The 17,774-nt window shown below is 44.5% G+C and overlaps 1 protein-coding gene across 1 annotated transcript in view; it reads left to right on the top strand.

Moving 5' to 3' along the window:
- Nucleotides 1-17,774, top strand: part of STAB2 (stabilin 2) — a 164,778-nt gene that overhangs the window by 107,191 nt on the left and 39,813 nt on the right. The window contains exons 40-50 of the mRNA XM_070454036.1: nt 2,353-2,398; nt 3,261-3,337; nt 6,576-6,701; nt 7,301-7,374; nt 8,409-8,480; nt 10,306-10,425; nt 12,655-12,702; nt 13,636-13,719; nt 14,226-14,372; nt 15,611-15,751; nt 17,151-17,210. Of these exons, the coding sequence (XP_070310137.1) occupies nt 2,353-2,398; nt 3,261-3,337; nt 6,576-6,701; nt 7,301-7,374; nt 8,409-8,480; nt 10,306-10,425; nt 12,655-12,702; nt 13,636-13,719; nt 14,226-14,372; nt 15,611-15,751; nt 17,151-17,210 (995 nt within the window). The remainder of the gene's footprint in view (nt 1-2,352; nt 2,399-3,260; nt 3,338-6,575; nt 6,702-7,300; nt 7,375-8,408; nt 8,481-10,305; nt 10,426-12,654; nt 12,703-13,635; nt 13,720-14,225; nt 14,373-15,610; nt 15,752-17,150; nt 17,211-17,774) is intronic.

Genomic DNA, 17,774 nt, shown 5'->3' with positions numbered 1-17,774 from the left:
ATCATCTGCATATCTGAGGTAATTGATATTTCTCCCAGAAATCTTGATTCCAGCTTGTGCTTCATCCAGCCCAGCATTTCTCATGATGTATTCTGGATATAAGTTAAATAAGCAGGGTGACTATGTACAGCCTTGACATACTCCTTTCCCGATTTGGAACCAGTCTGTACCTCCATGTCTGGTTCTAACTGTTGCTTCTTGACCTGCATACAGATTTCTCAGGAGACAGGTCAGGTGGTCTGGTATTCCCATCTCTTGAAGAATTTTCCACAGTTTATTGTGATCCACACAGTCAAAGGCTTTGGTGTTTACTTCAGTAAAACAGAAGTAGATGTTTTTCTGGAACTCTCTTGCTTTTTCAATGATCCAATGGATGTTGGCAATTTGATCTCTGGCTCCTCTGTCTCTTCTAAATCTAGCTTGAACACCTGGAAGTTCATGGTTCACATACTGTTGAAGCCTGGCTTAGAGAATTTTGAGCATTACTTTGCTAGCGTGTGAGATGAGTGCAATTGTGCAGTAGTTTGAACATTCTTTGGCATTGCCTTTCTTTGGGGTTGGAATGAAAACTGACCTTTTCCAGTCTTGTGGACACTGCTGAGTTTTCCAAATTTGCTGACATATTTAATGCAGCACTTTCACAACATCATCTTTTAGGATTAGAAACAGCTCAACTGGAATTCCATCACCTCCAGTAGCTTTGTTCTTAGTGATGCTTCCTAAGGCCCTCCCTCTTGACTTCGCATTCCAGGATGTCTGGATCTAGGTAAGTGATCACACCATCCTGGTTATCTGGGTTGTGAAGATCTTTTTTGTATAGTTCTTCTGTGTATTCTTACCACCTCTTCTTAATATCTTCTGCTTCCACTAGGAGGGTGTAGTACAAAGCTATTTGCCACTTGGCACTTGCCCAGTTTTCCAGCCTGGTCTCCCGTGCACTGTCTGTACAAGGAGCACAATCTATAATCCTGTACTAGGAGCTTCAGCCTAGTAATGGAGATAAATGTTCAGTCATATTCAAAAAATTACAATATAAGAGTGCAGAGTAAAGCGCCTCTAGACCAGACTAGATTATCCTTTGTTCGCATGCAAACTTCCCACTCCCGAGTCATGTCAGACATTGTTAATCGATCATTGCACCCTTCCCTCTGAGGTCAGATAGGGGCGTCACATCCTTCTCAAAAGAGCACACCACGTGGTGTCTTATCAATTAACTGAATCAAAGGTCTCGGGCAGATTTCATAGAGAGAGACCTGAAAGGTGACTGGGGTTTCAGAAACAGGACAGAGAGAAAGAGGTTTCCAGACTCAAGGACGAGCACCCATAAAAGCACAGGATGGCACTGCATCCACCTGCCTCACTGGGATCTGTAAACATTCCCTCTCACACAGAACACAACCACTTTCACAGCAGATCTCTGTTTCAGGACCTTCTATGTAACATAGCCAGGCCTAACAAGATTTCTTTCCCTAAAGCTCTTAGCCTGAGCAACCAACCCAGTGGGTACTTTTCCATCATCTCTAACAATTTCTCTCCGGATCCTCCCCTGCCAGGAAGTACCTGTTAGCTGGGCATCCAAGAATAAGAACATAATGTTGTTCCAGGAAATTTAGGAATTAATTCAGCAAATAGGTAGTGCCTGCTGCGTGCCAGACTCTGGGCTGTTTTGGCACATGCAAAGCAACAACAACAATAACTTAATTATAATTAGGTATTTGCTTATTTGGGCTTCCCTGGCTCAGCAGTGAAGAATACAGTTGCCAGTGGTGACTGGGGTTGTAGGTTTGATCCCTGGATTCGGAAGATCCCCTAGAGAAGGAAATGGCAACCCACCCCAGTATTCTTGCCTGGGAAATCCCATAGATTGAGGAGCCATGGGTTCACAAAGAGTAGGACACATCTTAGTGACTAAACAACAATAAAATTTGCTGCTTTATATCACTCTGTAGCGAAATGATGAAAAAAAAAGAATAAGGAACATAGAAAGTATAAATATTGGGTTGGCCAAAAAATTCATTTGGGGCCTTCCATAATCTCTTATCAAAATGCACATGAACTCTGTGGCCAACCCAATAAAATGGGAAATTAAGCCCCAGGGAGTAGTGTGCAGCCTTACCACCTAGCACGGACCTGGCACACAGGAGACACTCCATTGGTGTGTTTGACCAGACTTGTCTCTGAGCTTCCTAGAAACCAAGGTAAAGGAGAATTTACGTGGTCACATAGTTCCCATGATGTGTACCGGTTAACTTGTGAGGAACTAAATCATTTCCCACCACCAAGTACTAAAAGATTATTCCTGAGTGAGATTTATTCAAGAAAGGCTGACAGCGTTTGGTTCTCTTTTTTCAGAGATCACAAAAGACAACTGCAACAGGACCTGCCACACCAGCGCCAAGTAGGTGCCCTCTGGCCACCTCTGGGAGCGATGATGCAGAGGGGATGTTTCCTAACAGTGTGTGTCCACCAGACCCCATCTTTAGGGAAGCAGCTTCCTGAGGCCATTTCTGAGGATTTATGATATATTTAAGTACAAAACCAAAATGAGGCCACCATCAGTTTGCCAGATCCAGCCTTTTGAACAAGCTGCCCCCTGGGCTACATGGCACGTTGGCAGAATGCCAGTTGTTACCCGCATTCAAGCCACAGGGACCCTTTCACAGAAGCAGAGGGAGCCTGTTGGGCCTCAATTTCATCAAACCTTACTTGCAATTCACAGCCAAGCCTTCCATCTTCACAAGTGAACTTCATATTCATAACACCCCGAGGAGTTTAATGGGTTAATTCATTAGGAGTCCAGAAGCTGGAGTTAGACTTGAATCAGCCTCTGTCGTTTCCGTTGATTATATGACCTTGAGCCACTTATTTAATGCCTCTAAGCCTTGGTCTCCTCATCTGTAATGTGGGAAGAATGATTGACCCACCTGTTAGGGCTACCAGATATTGTGTAGGTTATGTGAAGTATAGGTTCGAGCGCATAGGATGCTCTCTGAAGATGGGCAGCTGCCCTCCGTATCCTTGGACCAATGCCTCCATATACATATTCTGTTGTTTGCCTGAAAAGTGACTGCAGTTTTCGCTGCCCATGGCGGGGCTGTGCTAGGGATCAACTCTCCTCCCAAGCCTTAGGGAAGACGTCTGAGTGCCTCATGGGGCAGGAGCTGGGCTTCTAGGGGGAAGTGTATTGTGAGTCCCATCCAGGCGGGAGGCAGGATGTTGTGTATTTTTCTGCAAACACCACTTGCCCTTTCTCTTGGCAGCTGTCTTCTCAATCCGGATGGCACAGCCTTATGCAAATGCGCAGCAGGATTCCAGGGGAATGGGACCGTCTGCACAGGTAAGTAGAGAAGGAATTTGCTGGGTGGAGGGCAACTCAAACTATTGAGAGATCTGTGTTTCTGCAGACTAAATGGGCAGCTGCAGGACTTCCCTGGTAGTCCTGTGGTTAAGACTTCATGCTGCCAGTGCAGGGGGTGTGGATTCGATCCCTGGTCAGAGAACTAAGATCCCACATGCCTTGTGATGCGGCCAAAAATAAACAAATGGGCAGCTGCTACCAAGAAGTGATGGAGAACTGGATGTGGTAGGGTGGCTGGTCTCTTTCAGGGGCAGGACACCTCCTATTCACAGATGAGATGTGTTGGTTTTGGAATGTCCGGGGCCACTGCCCTGGTTCTCTAAGTCTTGGCCACAACTGGAATCACCTGGAGAGCTTTAAAAACCATGGATTTGGCTGACCAAGGGTGTGGCCTGGGCATGGGGACTCTGAAATGGGACACAAAGAGGCTTGAGCCCTGGTTCTCTTTCCCACTCCCCACGTGGCCTTGGGTGGTCTCTGAACTACCCTTAGCTCATTTATAAGGTACACATAAAACTCTGTCCCTTGCAGAGCAATTTGGGATGAAATGACCTCTCCATATACAACAACAGAACGAGACAGCTGTCAAAAACAGCCCCGATGTTAGACTCTTGGGTTCAAATCCATGTTCTTCCTGTTTGTGTTACCTGGGGACAGTTGCTTGACTGCTCTTTGTGTCATTTTGTCATCTGTAAGTTGTAGGTCATAAGAAAGTCTTGCTCAATGGATTGTTGGATGACAGCATGACTTAATTGATACCTGTGAACACTCCTGGCACAGAGCACTCGATAAATATGAGCTAACACTCTTATGATGACCAATACATATTCAGTGCTAGAAAAAAATGGAAACAGCATCATTTCCTCTTGACACTGTGTCCAGGAAGGCTTCAGTCCAGATTGTGGTGGAGCTAGGCAATGATTGCACCAGTTTGCTTTCTTTTTTTAATTAACTAATTAAATTTGGGCTTTGCTCACTTTTTCTAGTTGTGGTGAGTGGGAGGCTCCTCTCTAGCTGTGGTGCACAGGTTTCTTTCTGTGGTGGCTTCTCTTGTTGCAGAGCACGGGCTGTAACACGTATGGGCTTCAGTACTTGTGGCACACGGGCCTACTTGCCCTGCAGCACATGGAATCTTCCCAGAGCAGGGATCGGACCCGTGTCCCTTGCTTTATAAAGCAGGTGGGCTCTTAACCACTGGATCACCAGGGAAGTCCTCACCAATTTGCATTCTAGACCATCTGACCCTGGGGATTGTCTCAGGTGTTCCCTGAAGTAGGATGTGTTCAACATACCAGTGAAAACAGTGGAAAGACAAATAACTGTAATGTTTCTCTTGCCCCCTGTTTTGGGGGGAGATAGCAAAACGGCAACTGTTATAAACAGTCCTGTCGTTAGACTCCCTGGGTTTAAATCTATGTTCTTATAGTGTATATTACCTGGGGACAGCTGCTCGACTTCTCTTTGCATCATTTTGTCATCTGTAAGTTAATGTAATGCTCAATATTTCTATGACTTCCATATACATTATCCAAACTTGCACATAAACTTGTATGGGTGTACCCTAAAATTCGTACTAATTAAGTCATTTGTCCAAAGTCAGATGGTGAATGAAGTGCAAGCCAGGACTCATACACACACCTTGGGACTCCAGATCTTTGGTCCACTTTGAATTGATTTTTGTATACATGCCTGTGTATTCAGTTGCTTCAGTCTGTCTGACTCTTTGCAACCCTAGGGACTGTAGCCTGCCAGGCTCCTCAGTCCATGGGATTCTCCAGTCAAGAATACTGGAGTAGGTTGTCATGACCTCCTCCAGGGGATCTTCCCCACCTGGGGATCAAACCCATGTCTGCTGCTTGACAGGTGTATTCTTTACCACTGAGCCATCGGCGAAGCCCTTTTGTATATATAGTAAGGTCCAAATTCATTCTTTTGCGTATGGATATCTAATTATCTCAGTATCAATTTTTGAAAAGAACATTCTTCCTGTGATGGAAATAACATATTGGCACCTTTGTGGCAAATCAGTTGACCACAGATGTTTGAGTTTATTTCTGGACTCTTAATTCCGTATGGATCTTTCTGCTAGTTCCACCCTCTCTTTATTATTGAAGCTTTGTAGTAAGTTTTGAAATTAGGGAGTGTGAGTCCTCCAACTTTGCTCTTTTTTTTAAAGATTGTTTTGACTGTTCTGGGCCCTTTGAATTTACATATGAGTTTTAGGATAATCTTGTCAATTTATGCAAAGAAGTCAACTGGGGTTTTGACAGATTGCATGTAATCTGTAGATCAGATATGGGGAGTAATGCCGCCTTAACAATATTAATTCTTTCCATCAATGAACATGGAAGGTCTTTCTATTATTTAGGTCATCTTTTTTATTTCTTTCCACAATGTTTGTAGTTTTCAGAGTGTTTTATAATTTGTTAATGGAGTCCATCTTTTGATGCTATTGTAAGTGGAATTGTTTTCTTAATTTCATTTTCAGTTTGTTCATTGCTATGGTATAGAAATACAGTTGATTTTTGACTGCTGATCCTGTGGCCTACAACATTGTTGAATTCAGTGATTTGCTCTAATTCTTTTTAGTGGATTCTTCAGGATTTTCCATAGCACATCATGTTATCTGCAAACAGAAATGCCTTTACATCTTTTCTAATCTAAATGCCTTTTATTTCTTTCTTGCCTAATTAGCCTGACCAGAACCTTCATTCAACACAGTGTTGAACAGAAAGCAGACCTGCTTGCCTTATTCCTAATCATGGGAGAAAGCATTTGGTCTGCCGTCATTAAGCGTGATCTTAGCTGTGGGTTTTTCGTAAGTGAAAAATGTCCTTTATCAGGTTAAGGAAGTTGCCTTCTATTCCTAGTCTATTGAGTATTTTTATCATTAACAATATTGAATTTTGACAAAAGACTTCACTCCTTATACGAGGATGATTGTGTTTTTGTCTTTCATTCTGTTGCTGTGCTCTGTTAATTGACTTGGAGGATGTTAAACAATATTGTGTTCCTATAGTACCTCTTTTTTACAGTATTTATTAAATGTTTGGTAGAATTCACCAGTGACATCGAGTGCTTTGCATTCTTTTGAATTATCTATGTTTAATCCAATGCCTGCCATTTTGAAGTAACTTTTATTTCTCAATGACTCAAGTGAAAACACATCAATTCCCCCCCCTCCTCTACTGCTCTTCGTCATCTTTCTCTTCTATAGCAATCAATGCCTGTGAGATCAGCAATGGAGGCTGCTCTGCCAAGGCTGTCTGTAAAAGAACCACCCCAGGAAGCCGGGTGTGCGTGTGCAAGGCGGGCTACACTGGCGATGGCATCGTGTGCATAGGTAGGTACCACCTCTCACCTGCGATTTCCAACTGCCTTTAGTTTTGACCCCTCAGTCAAGGTGCTGTCTGATCTCTCCACTTGTTTTCCATTTACTTGTTTTCCCTTGGCTGCTTATAAGCAATCGGCTAGGGAACGCTTTCACACCAAGCAGATGTCCTGCTTGCCATCAAAATGTCCTAAATTGAGCATCTACTGATGATTCTTCTCTGAGCCAATTACACTGTGATGATTACACGTGTGTTTTTTCTAATTCCTACATCTCTTCATTCATAGCATGCTGAATTAGACTCCAAAATTCTATTATTTCAAGTCCTTGGCTGCAAACATTCATATTCATTCAATAGAGGGACAGAGTCAAGCCTGCAGATAGATACGCCTCTGTTGGCACAGTCGCGTCCCCAAAGAGTCAGTTTTGAGAAACCACAGCCAGCACCCTCCCTGTTGGGTTATTTCAGCTGCAGAGTTGCCAAGAAAACCGACTTGCACCTTGACACCTGCTCTGCTTGGTCGGTCAGCCATCCTGTGGATCTGTCGAGATGCCTTTACTTAAAAATAAGGCTCGATTCTTATGCCAGGTGTGGGATTTTTGTTTTAAAGAGATCAACCCCTGCTTGGAGAACCACGGTGGCTGCCACAGGCATGCAGAGTGCACACAGACAGGACCCAACCAGGTGAGCGCCGCCCCCCTGGGGGCTGCAGCTTCCTAGGAGCAAATTCCTGCGGATACAGACCCAGGCCTGAGGGAGAAGGGCTGAGAACAGACCTCTGGGGAGCAGCAGGATGAAATTAGTACATTAGAGGAAATTCTGAAACAATCCCCCTAGAGATCGTTGTTTTGGAAAGAGGACGAAGGTGGGAGGAGCAGGGAACAAAGGGTTTCATGGGGAAAAGGTGTTTCCCACAGTGGGGCTTCCCTGGTAGCTCAGCTGGTAAAAAAATCCACCTGCAATGCAGGAGACCCCAGTTCGATTCCTGGGTCGGGAAGATCCCCTGGAGAAGGGTTAGACTACCCACTGCAGTATTCTTGGGATTCCCTGGTAGCTCAGACAGTAAAGAATCCACCTGCAATGTGGGAGACCTGGGTTCAATCCCTGGGTTGGGAAGATCCCCTGAAGGAGGGCATGGCAACCCACTCCAGTATTCGTGCCTAGAGAATCCCCATGGACAAGAGGAGCTTGATAGGCTACAGTCCACAGGGTCACAAAGAGTCAGACATGACTGAGCGACTAAGCGCAGCCCAGCGCAGTGGGAAGAAGTGGGCATGTGCAAACGCCACACGGCTCCAGAAGCATGGAGGTCTCCAGCCATGCTCTCCTTTCCTTCAGCTTTCTGATGCCCAGAATCTGGCCATTGTTCTTGGGCTTGAGCCTCTGAAAGACATGTACAACAGCAGAAGATAACGGTTTTAAGCCCTCTCTCGGTCACATACTCCCCAGCACTGTGACCGATGCATTCTCCCTAGGGAGAAGGTTAGGGGAGGTGGGAGCGTGTGAGGACTCCACACAAAGGAGGGAAGGGGCTGAGGGGTGAAAAGACTCAGGCGGGGAAGCTAGAGGCTCAGGAACCCAGACTCTGCCCCCTCAGTCCCTGTCACACTGTGAGCAAGCAGGAAACTGTGTACATCAGAAACTGGATGGATGATGGTGGAGGGAGAGCCAGCAGGACCTGTCTGTGAAATGGCCCATTCTGCCTTCTTCCTGGACAGGCCGTCTGTAACTGTTTGCCGAAGTACACTGGAGATGGGAAGGTCTGCACCCTCATCAACGTCTGCTTGACCGTGAGTACAGCACCCTCCCTGCATCCAGGGTGCGGTGTTGAGGTGGCCTCCATCAGAGCTGCTTCTGGGCCATTTCTTCCTTGTGTCCCATTTGCAGTGTTGGAGACACTGCAGTCTCTGCCTCTGTCTTCATGTGGCCTTACCTCTGTGTCTGGGTCTCTTCCAGTGAGGACACTAGTGGACTTAAGACCCCCTGGTTCATCTAGGACATCCCATCTCCGAGATCCTTCATTGCATCTGCACAGACTCTTTTTCTAAATATGGTCCCATTCACAGATATCAGGGCTTAGGATGTGGACATAGCTTTGGGGGGACATAATTCAACCCACCCCAGAGCAGGAGGAGAAGGGGGTCTCTGGCCCTGGTTACAGAGCCAGCGCATGGCAGAGTCAGAACTTGAGCCCGTGTCTGTCTGACTCACAGGCCGCACCCTTGACCACTTCTCGTGCTTGTTCCTCCATGAGGCTCTGATCCCCAGCAGAGGCCCAGTTCATTCACCTTTCCTGCTCATCCACGTCTCCGCCCACCTGAGAGCCTCCTGCAAGCACGAAAACAGCACAGATACTCCATTATTAAAGCCCTTTCTCTGCAGGCGAGGTCCCTACTGTCCCCCGGGACGGTCTGTCTATTTTACACCAGCTGCCTTCTGGCTGGTGACTATTACTTTGCTATGATGGATTAGAGTTTAGCCGTCAGCTGAGAAGTGTCAAACAAGATTGATGCCTTTCTAGTTAACTCCCAGGTGCTGAGAAACTTCCCATTTGGCAGCTCTGCACTGATCTGTTCAGGGCTGAAGATCTGCTGGGATGGACTTGCCATCTTGAGATATGGGCATGCCTCAGAGACATTATGGCTTTGGTTCCAGACCACCAAAATACAGTGACTATTACAATAAAGCAAGTCACGAGAATTTTTGGTGTCCCAATACATCACTATACTGAAATCTGTTAAGTATGCAATAACATTATATCTAAAAAATACAATGTATGTAAGCCAACCATACTTCAATTTTAAAAAGAAGACATTAAGAGTTAAATAAACAAATAATGTATTGGGTTGCCCAAAAAGTTCATTTGGCTTCACTTGTGACATCTTATGGAAAAGCCCAAACAAACTTTTTGGCAAACCCAATACATACCTTAATTAAAAAAACATTACTAAACATTGCTAACCATCCTCCGACAACACAAAGTCATCACAAACCTCCAATCTGTAAAAATCACAGTGCCTGCGAAGTTCAGTAAAATGAGGTATGCCTGTGTAAGGCTGGGTGAGTAGGATGACTCACAACTTTAGGGAGATGGAACACAAATTCAGGAAAAGGGCAAATAATTCAAACCAGTCAGTTCAATTCAGTCGCTCAGTCATGTCTGACTCTTTGCGACCCCATGGACTGCAGCACGCCAGGCTTCCCTGTCCATCACCAACTCCCAGAGCTTACTCAAACTCATGCCCATTGAGTTGGTGATGCCATCCAACCATCTCATCCTCTGTTGTCCCCTTCTCCTCCTGCCTTCAATCTTTCGCAGCATCAGGGTCTCTTTTCCAATGAGTCAGTTCCTCGCATCAGGTAGCCAAACTATTGGAGCTTCAGCATCAGTCTTCCCAATGAATATTCAGGACTGATTTCCCTTAGGATTGATTGGTTTGATCTCCTTGCTATCCAAGGGACTCTGAGTCTTCTCCAACACCACAGTTCGAAAGAAACCAGTCAGAGAGTAAGACAAAAAGTGAATGTCAATACAGAATTGCTTTGTGAGCATTGGCAAGTCTGGCAAGCTAACTGGTCTGATTCCAATCCCCCACTCCTTGGAAATTTTACCAGAATAATGGCGGCTGTAGTGAATTTGCTATCTGCAACCACACTGGACAAGATGAAAGGACTTGTACTTGCAAACCAAACTACGTTGGGGATGGATTTACCTGCCGTGGCAACATCCATCAGGTAATGCAAGGCATGTTTCTATAAAGTGAATTCCACTTTCCCCCTTGTGTGAAGAATCTAAGGCATTGAGAAGGGTGCAAGAGTTTTGTTCCATATAAAACTAAAATGTGAGGGAGGTCCCTGCAGGTCCAGTGGTTAAGATTTTGCACTTCCATCACAGGATTTGACCCCTGGTCTGAGAACTAAGATCCCACATGCCACACAGTTCAGTCCAGTCACTCAGTCATGTCTGACTCTTTGCAACCCCATGAACCACAGCACGCCAGGCCTCCCTGTCCATCACCAACTCCTGCAGTTTACTCAGACTCATGTCCATTGAGTCAGTGATGCCATCCAACCATCTCATCCTCTGTCATCCCCTTCTCCTCCTGCCTTCAGTCTTTCCCAGCATCAGGGTCTGTTCCAGTGAGTTAGTTCTTTGCATCAGGTGGCCAAAGTATTGGAGTTTCAGCATCAGTCCTTCCAATAAATATTCAGGACTGATTTCCTTTAGGATGGACTGGTTGGATCTCCCTGCAGTCCAAGAGACTCTCAACAGTCTTCTTCAACAGCACAGTTCAAAAGCATCAATTCTTCGGTGCTCAACTTTCTTCACAGTCCAACTCTCACATCCATACATGACTACTGGAAAAACCATAGCTTTGACTAGATGGACCTTTGTTGGCAAAGTAATGTCTCTGCTTTTTAATATGCTGTCTAGGTTGGTCATAACTTTTCTTCCAAGGAGCAAGCCTCTTTTAATTTCATGGCTGCAGTCACCATCTGCAGTGATTTTGGAGCCCAAAAAAATAAAGTCTGTCACTGTTTCCATTGTTTCCCCATCTATTTGCCATGAAGTGATGGGACCAGATGCCATGATCTTAGTTTTCTTAATGTTGAGTTTTAAGCCAACTTTTTCACTCTCCTCTTTCACTTTCATCAAGAGGCTCTTTAGTTCTTCTTTGTTTTCTGCCATAAGGGTGGTATCATCTGCATATCTGAGGTTATTGATATTTCTCCCAGCAATCTTGATTCTGACTTGTTCTTCCTCCAGCCCCACGTTTCTCATGATGTACTCTGCATATAAGTTAAATAGGCAGGGTAACAATATACAGCCTTGACGTACTCCTCTTCCAATTTGGAACCAGTCTGTTGTTCCATGCCCAGTTCTATATGTTCCATGTCCACACAGCATGGCCAAAATGTAAAAGAAACAAACAAAACTATAAAACATGGAAATTTTATTTTCCCATGAGAATTCACTTGATCTGGCACACAGTGATGCAGATTAACAGTTCTCAAGTCAGAAAACGCCTGGGTATGAATTCAGCTCAGCCAGTTATTATGGTAATGTGACTTTAGGCAGATTATATCACCTCTTTGTATATCTGTTTCCTAACCTTTAAAAGAAAATAATAATGGTAGCATTCCCAGCAAGTTGTTATAAGATTTCAATGAGACAACATATGTAGCAGGCAGAGAGTACACAGAACTCAAAAGCATGGCCATGATGTAGGCTGTTGTTGGGGTGTGTGTGTGTGTGTGTGTGTGTGTGTGTGTGTGAACACACCCAAGCATCTGTACGTGGTGGACAGATGCTTGGATGTGATACCTGTAGATTTCTACCTGTTATAAAGTGAACATCCTGTTATTTGGTTTAAAGAGGGACCAGAGCATTCTGGCTGATTTAAATATTCTTGTTAGTAGAGAAAATAAATCTGCCATAAACCTATGACAGATTTTTTTAATACTTGAACTTTCAAAAATGCTCTTAAAGCTCAGGTACTTCTGTAAATGGCTGAACCTTTCCTTGGTAAATCAGATGGTGACTGCTGGAAGCTTTTAGAACTCACAGTATATCCACATTGTCATTCTGAACATCAGTTGCGAGCCTACAGATGAGACTTGTTTAAGAGGCCTACCGTGGCAGTGTATGGTTGCCAGCTCAGTCACTCAGTTATGTCAGACTCTTTGCGACCCCATGGACTGTAGCTCATAAGCAGGCTCCTCTGTTCATGGGACTTCCCAGGCAAGAATACTGAAGTAGGTTGCCATTTCCTACTCTAGGGTATCTGCCCGAACCCACATCTCCTGTATTAGCAGGCAAAGTCTTTACCACTGAGCCACCTGTTAAGCCCTAAAAACATGGTAGATGGTCTCAATCTTGGAGAAATTGTCCTGTGATAACCCTATGTTGTTCTTGTGTTTAATTCACAGACATTAAGTGAACCTTTTTGTCTTTGTTTCCAGGAGCTTCCCAAGAATCCAAAAACATCTCAGTTTTACTTCCAGTTGCTGGTAAGAATGTGTATGTATGTCTAACTAGAAGAATTGGGTCTCAAACCCCTGATGTGGGTTAAAGATATGAGATAAATCTGTAACATCTGGAGTAGGTAAAGATAGAAGACAGTCCTGGAACCTACATTTCTGCAGTACCCTGTGTTGGTCGCCTGTGAACTTCTCAGGCCCCAGGTGGGCAGCATACGAGTAGAATAAAGGTTGCCCTTGCCTGTTGCACACGTGAGAATGTATTTTATGAAAAAACTGCCATCCAACCCATTGAGACAAGAAGCATTACTGGGACAATCAGCTAACTCTTCGGGTGAAAATAGTAAGTTCAATCTTTCTGCATCTCATACATCAGAATACAGTCCAGAGATATTGAAGAAAAAGAGTAAAAATCCAGAAGAGTAAAATCTAGAAGAAAATAAAAGTAACCATAGATCCTTAGCCTTGGCAAGAACACAGAACAGTTGAGTAAATTGTCATATTACTTACATTTGCATCTTATCTCAACCATAGAAAGCATTTAGTGTGTGAAAGAGATACACTGGCAAAAAGTTATCTGGAAATAACAGAGATCGTTCTAGGTGGTGGGATTATGGGTAGTTATTTTCTTTTTTATACTATATTTTCAAATCTTTCATGCCAGTCAATGTATGTCATTCTATAACCAGATAAAAATGAACATTATTTCCATGTCTAAGGAAGTGGGTGATTCTGAATCTAAGGCTAAATGAAACACGACTCTCCCCATTCGGTTTTTCTCTCCCCTCTGCCATCGTGTACTCTCTCTCTGTTATTTGTCTGAACCCCTGCCTTTACTTATGTTAGGTACTGGGTTGGCCAAAGAGTTCGTTTGGGTTTTCCCATACGATGGTGCAGAAAAGCTTGAATGAACTTTTGGGCCTACCCGATACACGCATGTGGCCCCCTCCTGTTTCCCCACAGGAACATTCTGTGCGAGACCTGGTTGGCCCTGGCCCCTTCACCGTCCTGGCACCTTTATCTGCAGCCTTTGACGAGGAACCCCAGGTAAGCATGAAGCCGGAGGCAGGTAGGTGGAAGAGCTTTGGGACTGGAACACAGTCTTTGGGCATCACCCTGGAACCAACACGAAAGACTTTTTCTAAACAGATTTAGAATCAGCTGGGGGTGACCAGCAATGAATGGGGTTGCCTGTCAGTGTGGGAACCCCCATCAGGAGAAGCATTCAAGTGGATTTGGGGTCACCACTACCGGAGACTTCTAGAGGACATTCCTAAATAGGGTAGGAGGTTGGGAAAGACCAACCATTCTTAAATAATTTAAACCCTGATAGACACCCCTCCAAAAAAAAAAAAAAAAAAAGGAATGCTAGATTAATGGGATTTAAATAGGTTCTTTTCTTACAGAATTTATCAGAGCCTTTACTGTCTAACATTCACTTGGACTCTTCATGCTGGATTATCCATTAATATATAATAATGTAGCAAGCATTTATTGAATGTTTCCAACCAGAGGGCTCCTAGCTCTGGCTGGAACCCTCGGATCTATTGCAGATTAAGGACTGGGACAAAGGGGGCCTGATGCCCCAGATTCTTCGGTATCACGTGATCGCCTGCCACCAGCTGCTTCTGGAAAACCTGAAATTGACCCCAAATGCTACTTCTCTCCAAGGGGAGTCACTTGTCATCTCTGTGTCTCAGGTAGGAGAAGCCACTTCAAGAAGGTGCTCATTTTCCTTGGGCCCTCTCTTTCCTCTTCCTTAGCACAGTAAGAGTAATAACAACAACTAACGCATGTGGCAATGATTGCTGTGTGCCAGCTACTATCCTAAGTATCCAATGTGTGTGTGCTAAGTCACTTCAGTCATATCCGACTCTTCGAGACACATGGATTGTAATCTGCCAGACTTCTCTGTCCATGAGATTTTCCAGGCAACAATACTGGAGTGGGTTGCCATGCCCTCTTCCAGGGAATCTTCCCGCCCAGGAATCAAACCTGTGTCTCCTGCATTGCAGGCAGATTCTTTATCCCTGAGACACTGGGGATGTGTACTAACTGATTTAATCCTCAGAATCCCATAATGTAGATATTATTATTTTCCTCAATTAAAAAATTAGGAAACTGAACTCAGGTTAAGTAATTTTTCCAAGGTCACACAGCAAGTAAATACTAATATTAGAGCTGGAATTGAAACTCAGAGGCAAGGCAGCTTCAGGTAGTCAAGAGAACTGCTTTCAGCAGAAGCTGGGAAGGGATGAAAGCTTTTGTTCAAAGCCTTGACAATGCTGATGCCTTCCCTCACCACAAAAAGAAACTCATGGTGGCTATGGAACTCATGACAAAGGGGAAAATTATGTGGTGGGGTCAGAAGGGGTTTGCTAGAGAAGACATGTGAAAGAGAAGCCAGTTGTGATCAGCTTATTATTTCATTCTGGAGAATCGCAGTGAAATAATTGTTTTGGTTAGTTGTTCAGTCGCTAAATTGTGTCTGACTCTTTGCAACCCCATGGATTGCAGCATGCCAGGCTTCCCTGTCCTTCACTATCTCCCAGAGTTTGCTCAGACTCATGTCCATTGAGTCGGTGATGCCATCCAACCATCTCATCCCCTGTCACCCACTTCTCTTCCTGCCCTCCATCTTTCCCAGCATCAGGGTCTTTTCCAGTGAGTTGGCTCTTCACATCAGGTGGCCAAAGTATTGGAGATTATTTTCTATTAACTTCTCCAGGTGAAAATTACATTCTTGACTCAGATTTTTTAATAATCATAATTAGACATATGCTTAAGTAATTTGGATCTTCACATTTTGCCCACAGCTCTACTTGAACTTTCACCTCATGATGATTTAATATGTTCACAGAATATTTTGGAAGACGTGATTTTGTGTCTATTTCTCTTTGTACTCATTTCCTCTTTTTTCTTTTCTGGTTGATTTCAGGACACGGTGTTGATAAATAATAAAGCCAGGATCATATCCAGTGATATCATCTGTACAAACGGAATCATCCACGTCGTAGACAAACTGCTGTCTCCCCAAAACTTGCTTATCACCCCTAAAGATGCCTCTGGAACGATTCTGGTGGGTGAACTCACTGTCAGACTCTCAGCATGGAGTGACTCACAAGATATAGTTTATTATCTCAATTCTGCTTTTGAAGCATTATTCAAGACAGTTAAATTTTTTGCTGCTTCAGTCTCAAGTTACTATTAAAAACCTCATTGGCGTTTCCCTGGTGGTTTGGTGGTTAAGACTCTGCACTTTCACAGCAGGAGATGCTGGTTTCAGTCCCTAGTCAGAGAAATAAGATCCCACAAGCCACATGGCACGCTACCCCCCAAAAACAAAACCTCATAAATACTGTTCTTGCATGCATGCTAAGTTCCTTCAGTCGGATCCAAGTCTTTGCTACCCCCTGGACTAATGCCTGCCAGGCTCCTCTGTCCATGGGACTCTCCAGGCAAGAATTCTGGAGTGGGTTGCCATGCCCTCCTCCAGGGGATCTTCTCAAACCAGGAATCGAGCCTGAGTCTCTTATGTCTCTGGCACTGGCAGGCAGGTTCTTTACCAGTAGAGTCACCTGAGAAGCCCATAAGAAATACTATTCCTAGTAAGGAGTAAATAGGTGAGAGTCTACTTTAAATAGTTGAGTGGGTTTTGTAAATTATCCTTTAGTTTCCACAAGGGGAGGGTGTGCATGGATTTGGAAGATGGGGAAATTACATAGATGGATGATAACGATGATGAGAGAGATGATAGATAAATAGATGATCCACAGGTAGGTAGGCATTTAGGTAGATAGACAGATAGACAGACAGATATCATTAAAACTAAACCAGGAGTAAAACATCTTCTCAATGGACAGAAAAGACACTTTCAACTTTTTTGTTACTTATTCATGTTGGGTTCTTCATTGCAGACAGCCGAATCCACTGTATCTCATTTAAATAAAAAGGAGTTTCTAAAGATGTTAAGTATATCACCAAATCTCTTGGAACGCAAGAGAGCATAATTCAGACACTACATAGCTGGGGACAAAGCAGCCGGGGACACTTGTGAGGGGAGGACCCCTGACTCCCCCACAGGGCTGTCGGAACCAGCTCTGCCCGTGCCCTCTGTCTCCAGCCCATCGCTAGGACGCAAGAGCCTGCACACCAGATGCCTCCAGCCCTGTGCATCAGAAGATCTCATATCCCTGCTAGCAGCCACCACCTCCTCATGTCGCGTCTTTCTACCTATAGGTTTTGCACAAGCACTTCTGCTTGGGGCATCCCATGTCACATGTGGGACTCTAGCTGCGGGGTAGTCTGGGAAAATGTAGTGCTTAGCCATGCAGCCCCTGGGATACAGAAAGGCAGGCGTACAACCTACAGAGCCTCCTATGTTATCTTCCCCTCATTTTATTCATTTGAGCTTTTGTTAAAGTGGTTTGCGAACTGTACGAATAAAAGTTTCATTCCCATTCTTACTATCTTTGCAGCAAAATCTTACAACAGTGGCCATGAACCACGGCTACAGCAAATTTGTCAACTTGATTCAGGTAAAAGCCTAGGAGAAAAGTTGCCTTGGGGGATGTAACCTACCTAAAGAGGTTTGGTTTGTGGAGAGTTGTTTGTTTGTTATGTAGTTTTTGTTTGTGGCACTAGCCAGCTATTGTGGGGTTTTAAGGAAGTCTAATGTTCTGGAGAGCAGTCATACTCTGCCACTCCATCCGCCAAATGTTTCCTAGCTGAGTTAGAAGTTAAAGTCTTTGAGGCTAGAGTGAGGGAAAGGAATTTGGATGTGCCCATTCCTAAAACAGGGGCTTCATGTCTGGAGTGATCACCCCCTTTACTGAGACAGGGAAGCTGAGAGGCAAAGATGGGAAATCTCTGCCCGTTAGACAGGCAGAAATTACATTTCAAGCCGCATTTTTCTGACTTCAGAGACAAGTCCCACGCGTTGTGTAGAGAAACATCTGTTCAAAGATTTCAGAGAATAATCAGGTTCTTCCACAACCTCCCCTCCACCACCTACCCCAGCAGTCCCAGGAGGTCTCTAAGAACCCCGGGGTCCCCACAGCACAGACTACAAACCTCTGTGCAATTTCCAGCAATTTCCAAAG

The sequence above is a fragment of the Odocoileus virginianus genome, chromosome 23 (assembly GCF_023699985.2).
Source record: "Odocoileus virginianus isolate 20LAN1187 ecotype Illinois chromosome 23, Ovbor_1.2, whole genome shotgun sequence".
Lineage (NCBI taxonomy): Eukaryota > Metazoa > Chordata > Mammalia > Artiodactyla > Cervidae > Odocoileus > Odocoileus virginianus.
Note: the sequence above shows the minus strand (reverse complement) of the source record. Positions and strands in the feature narration are given on the sequence as shown.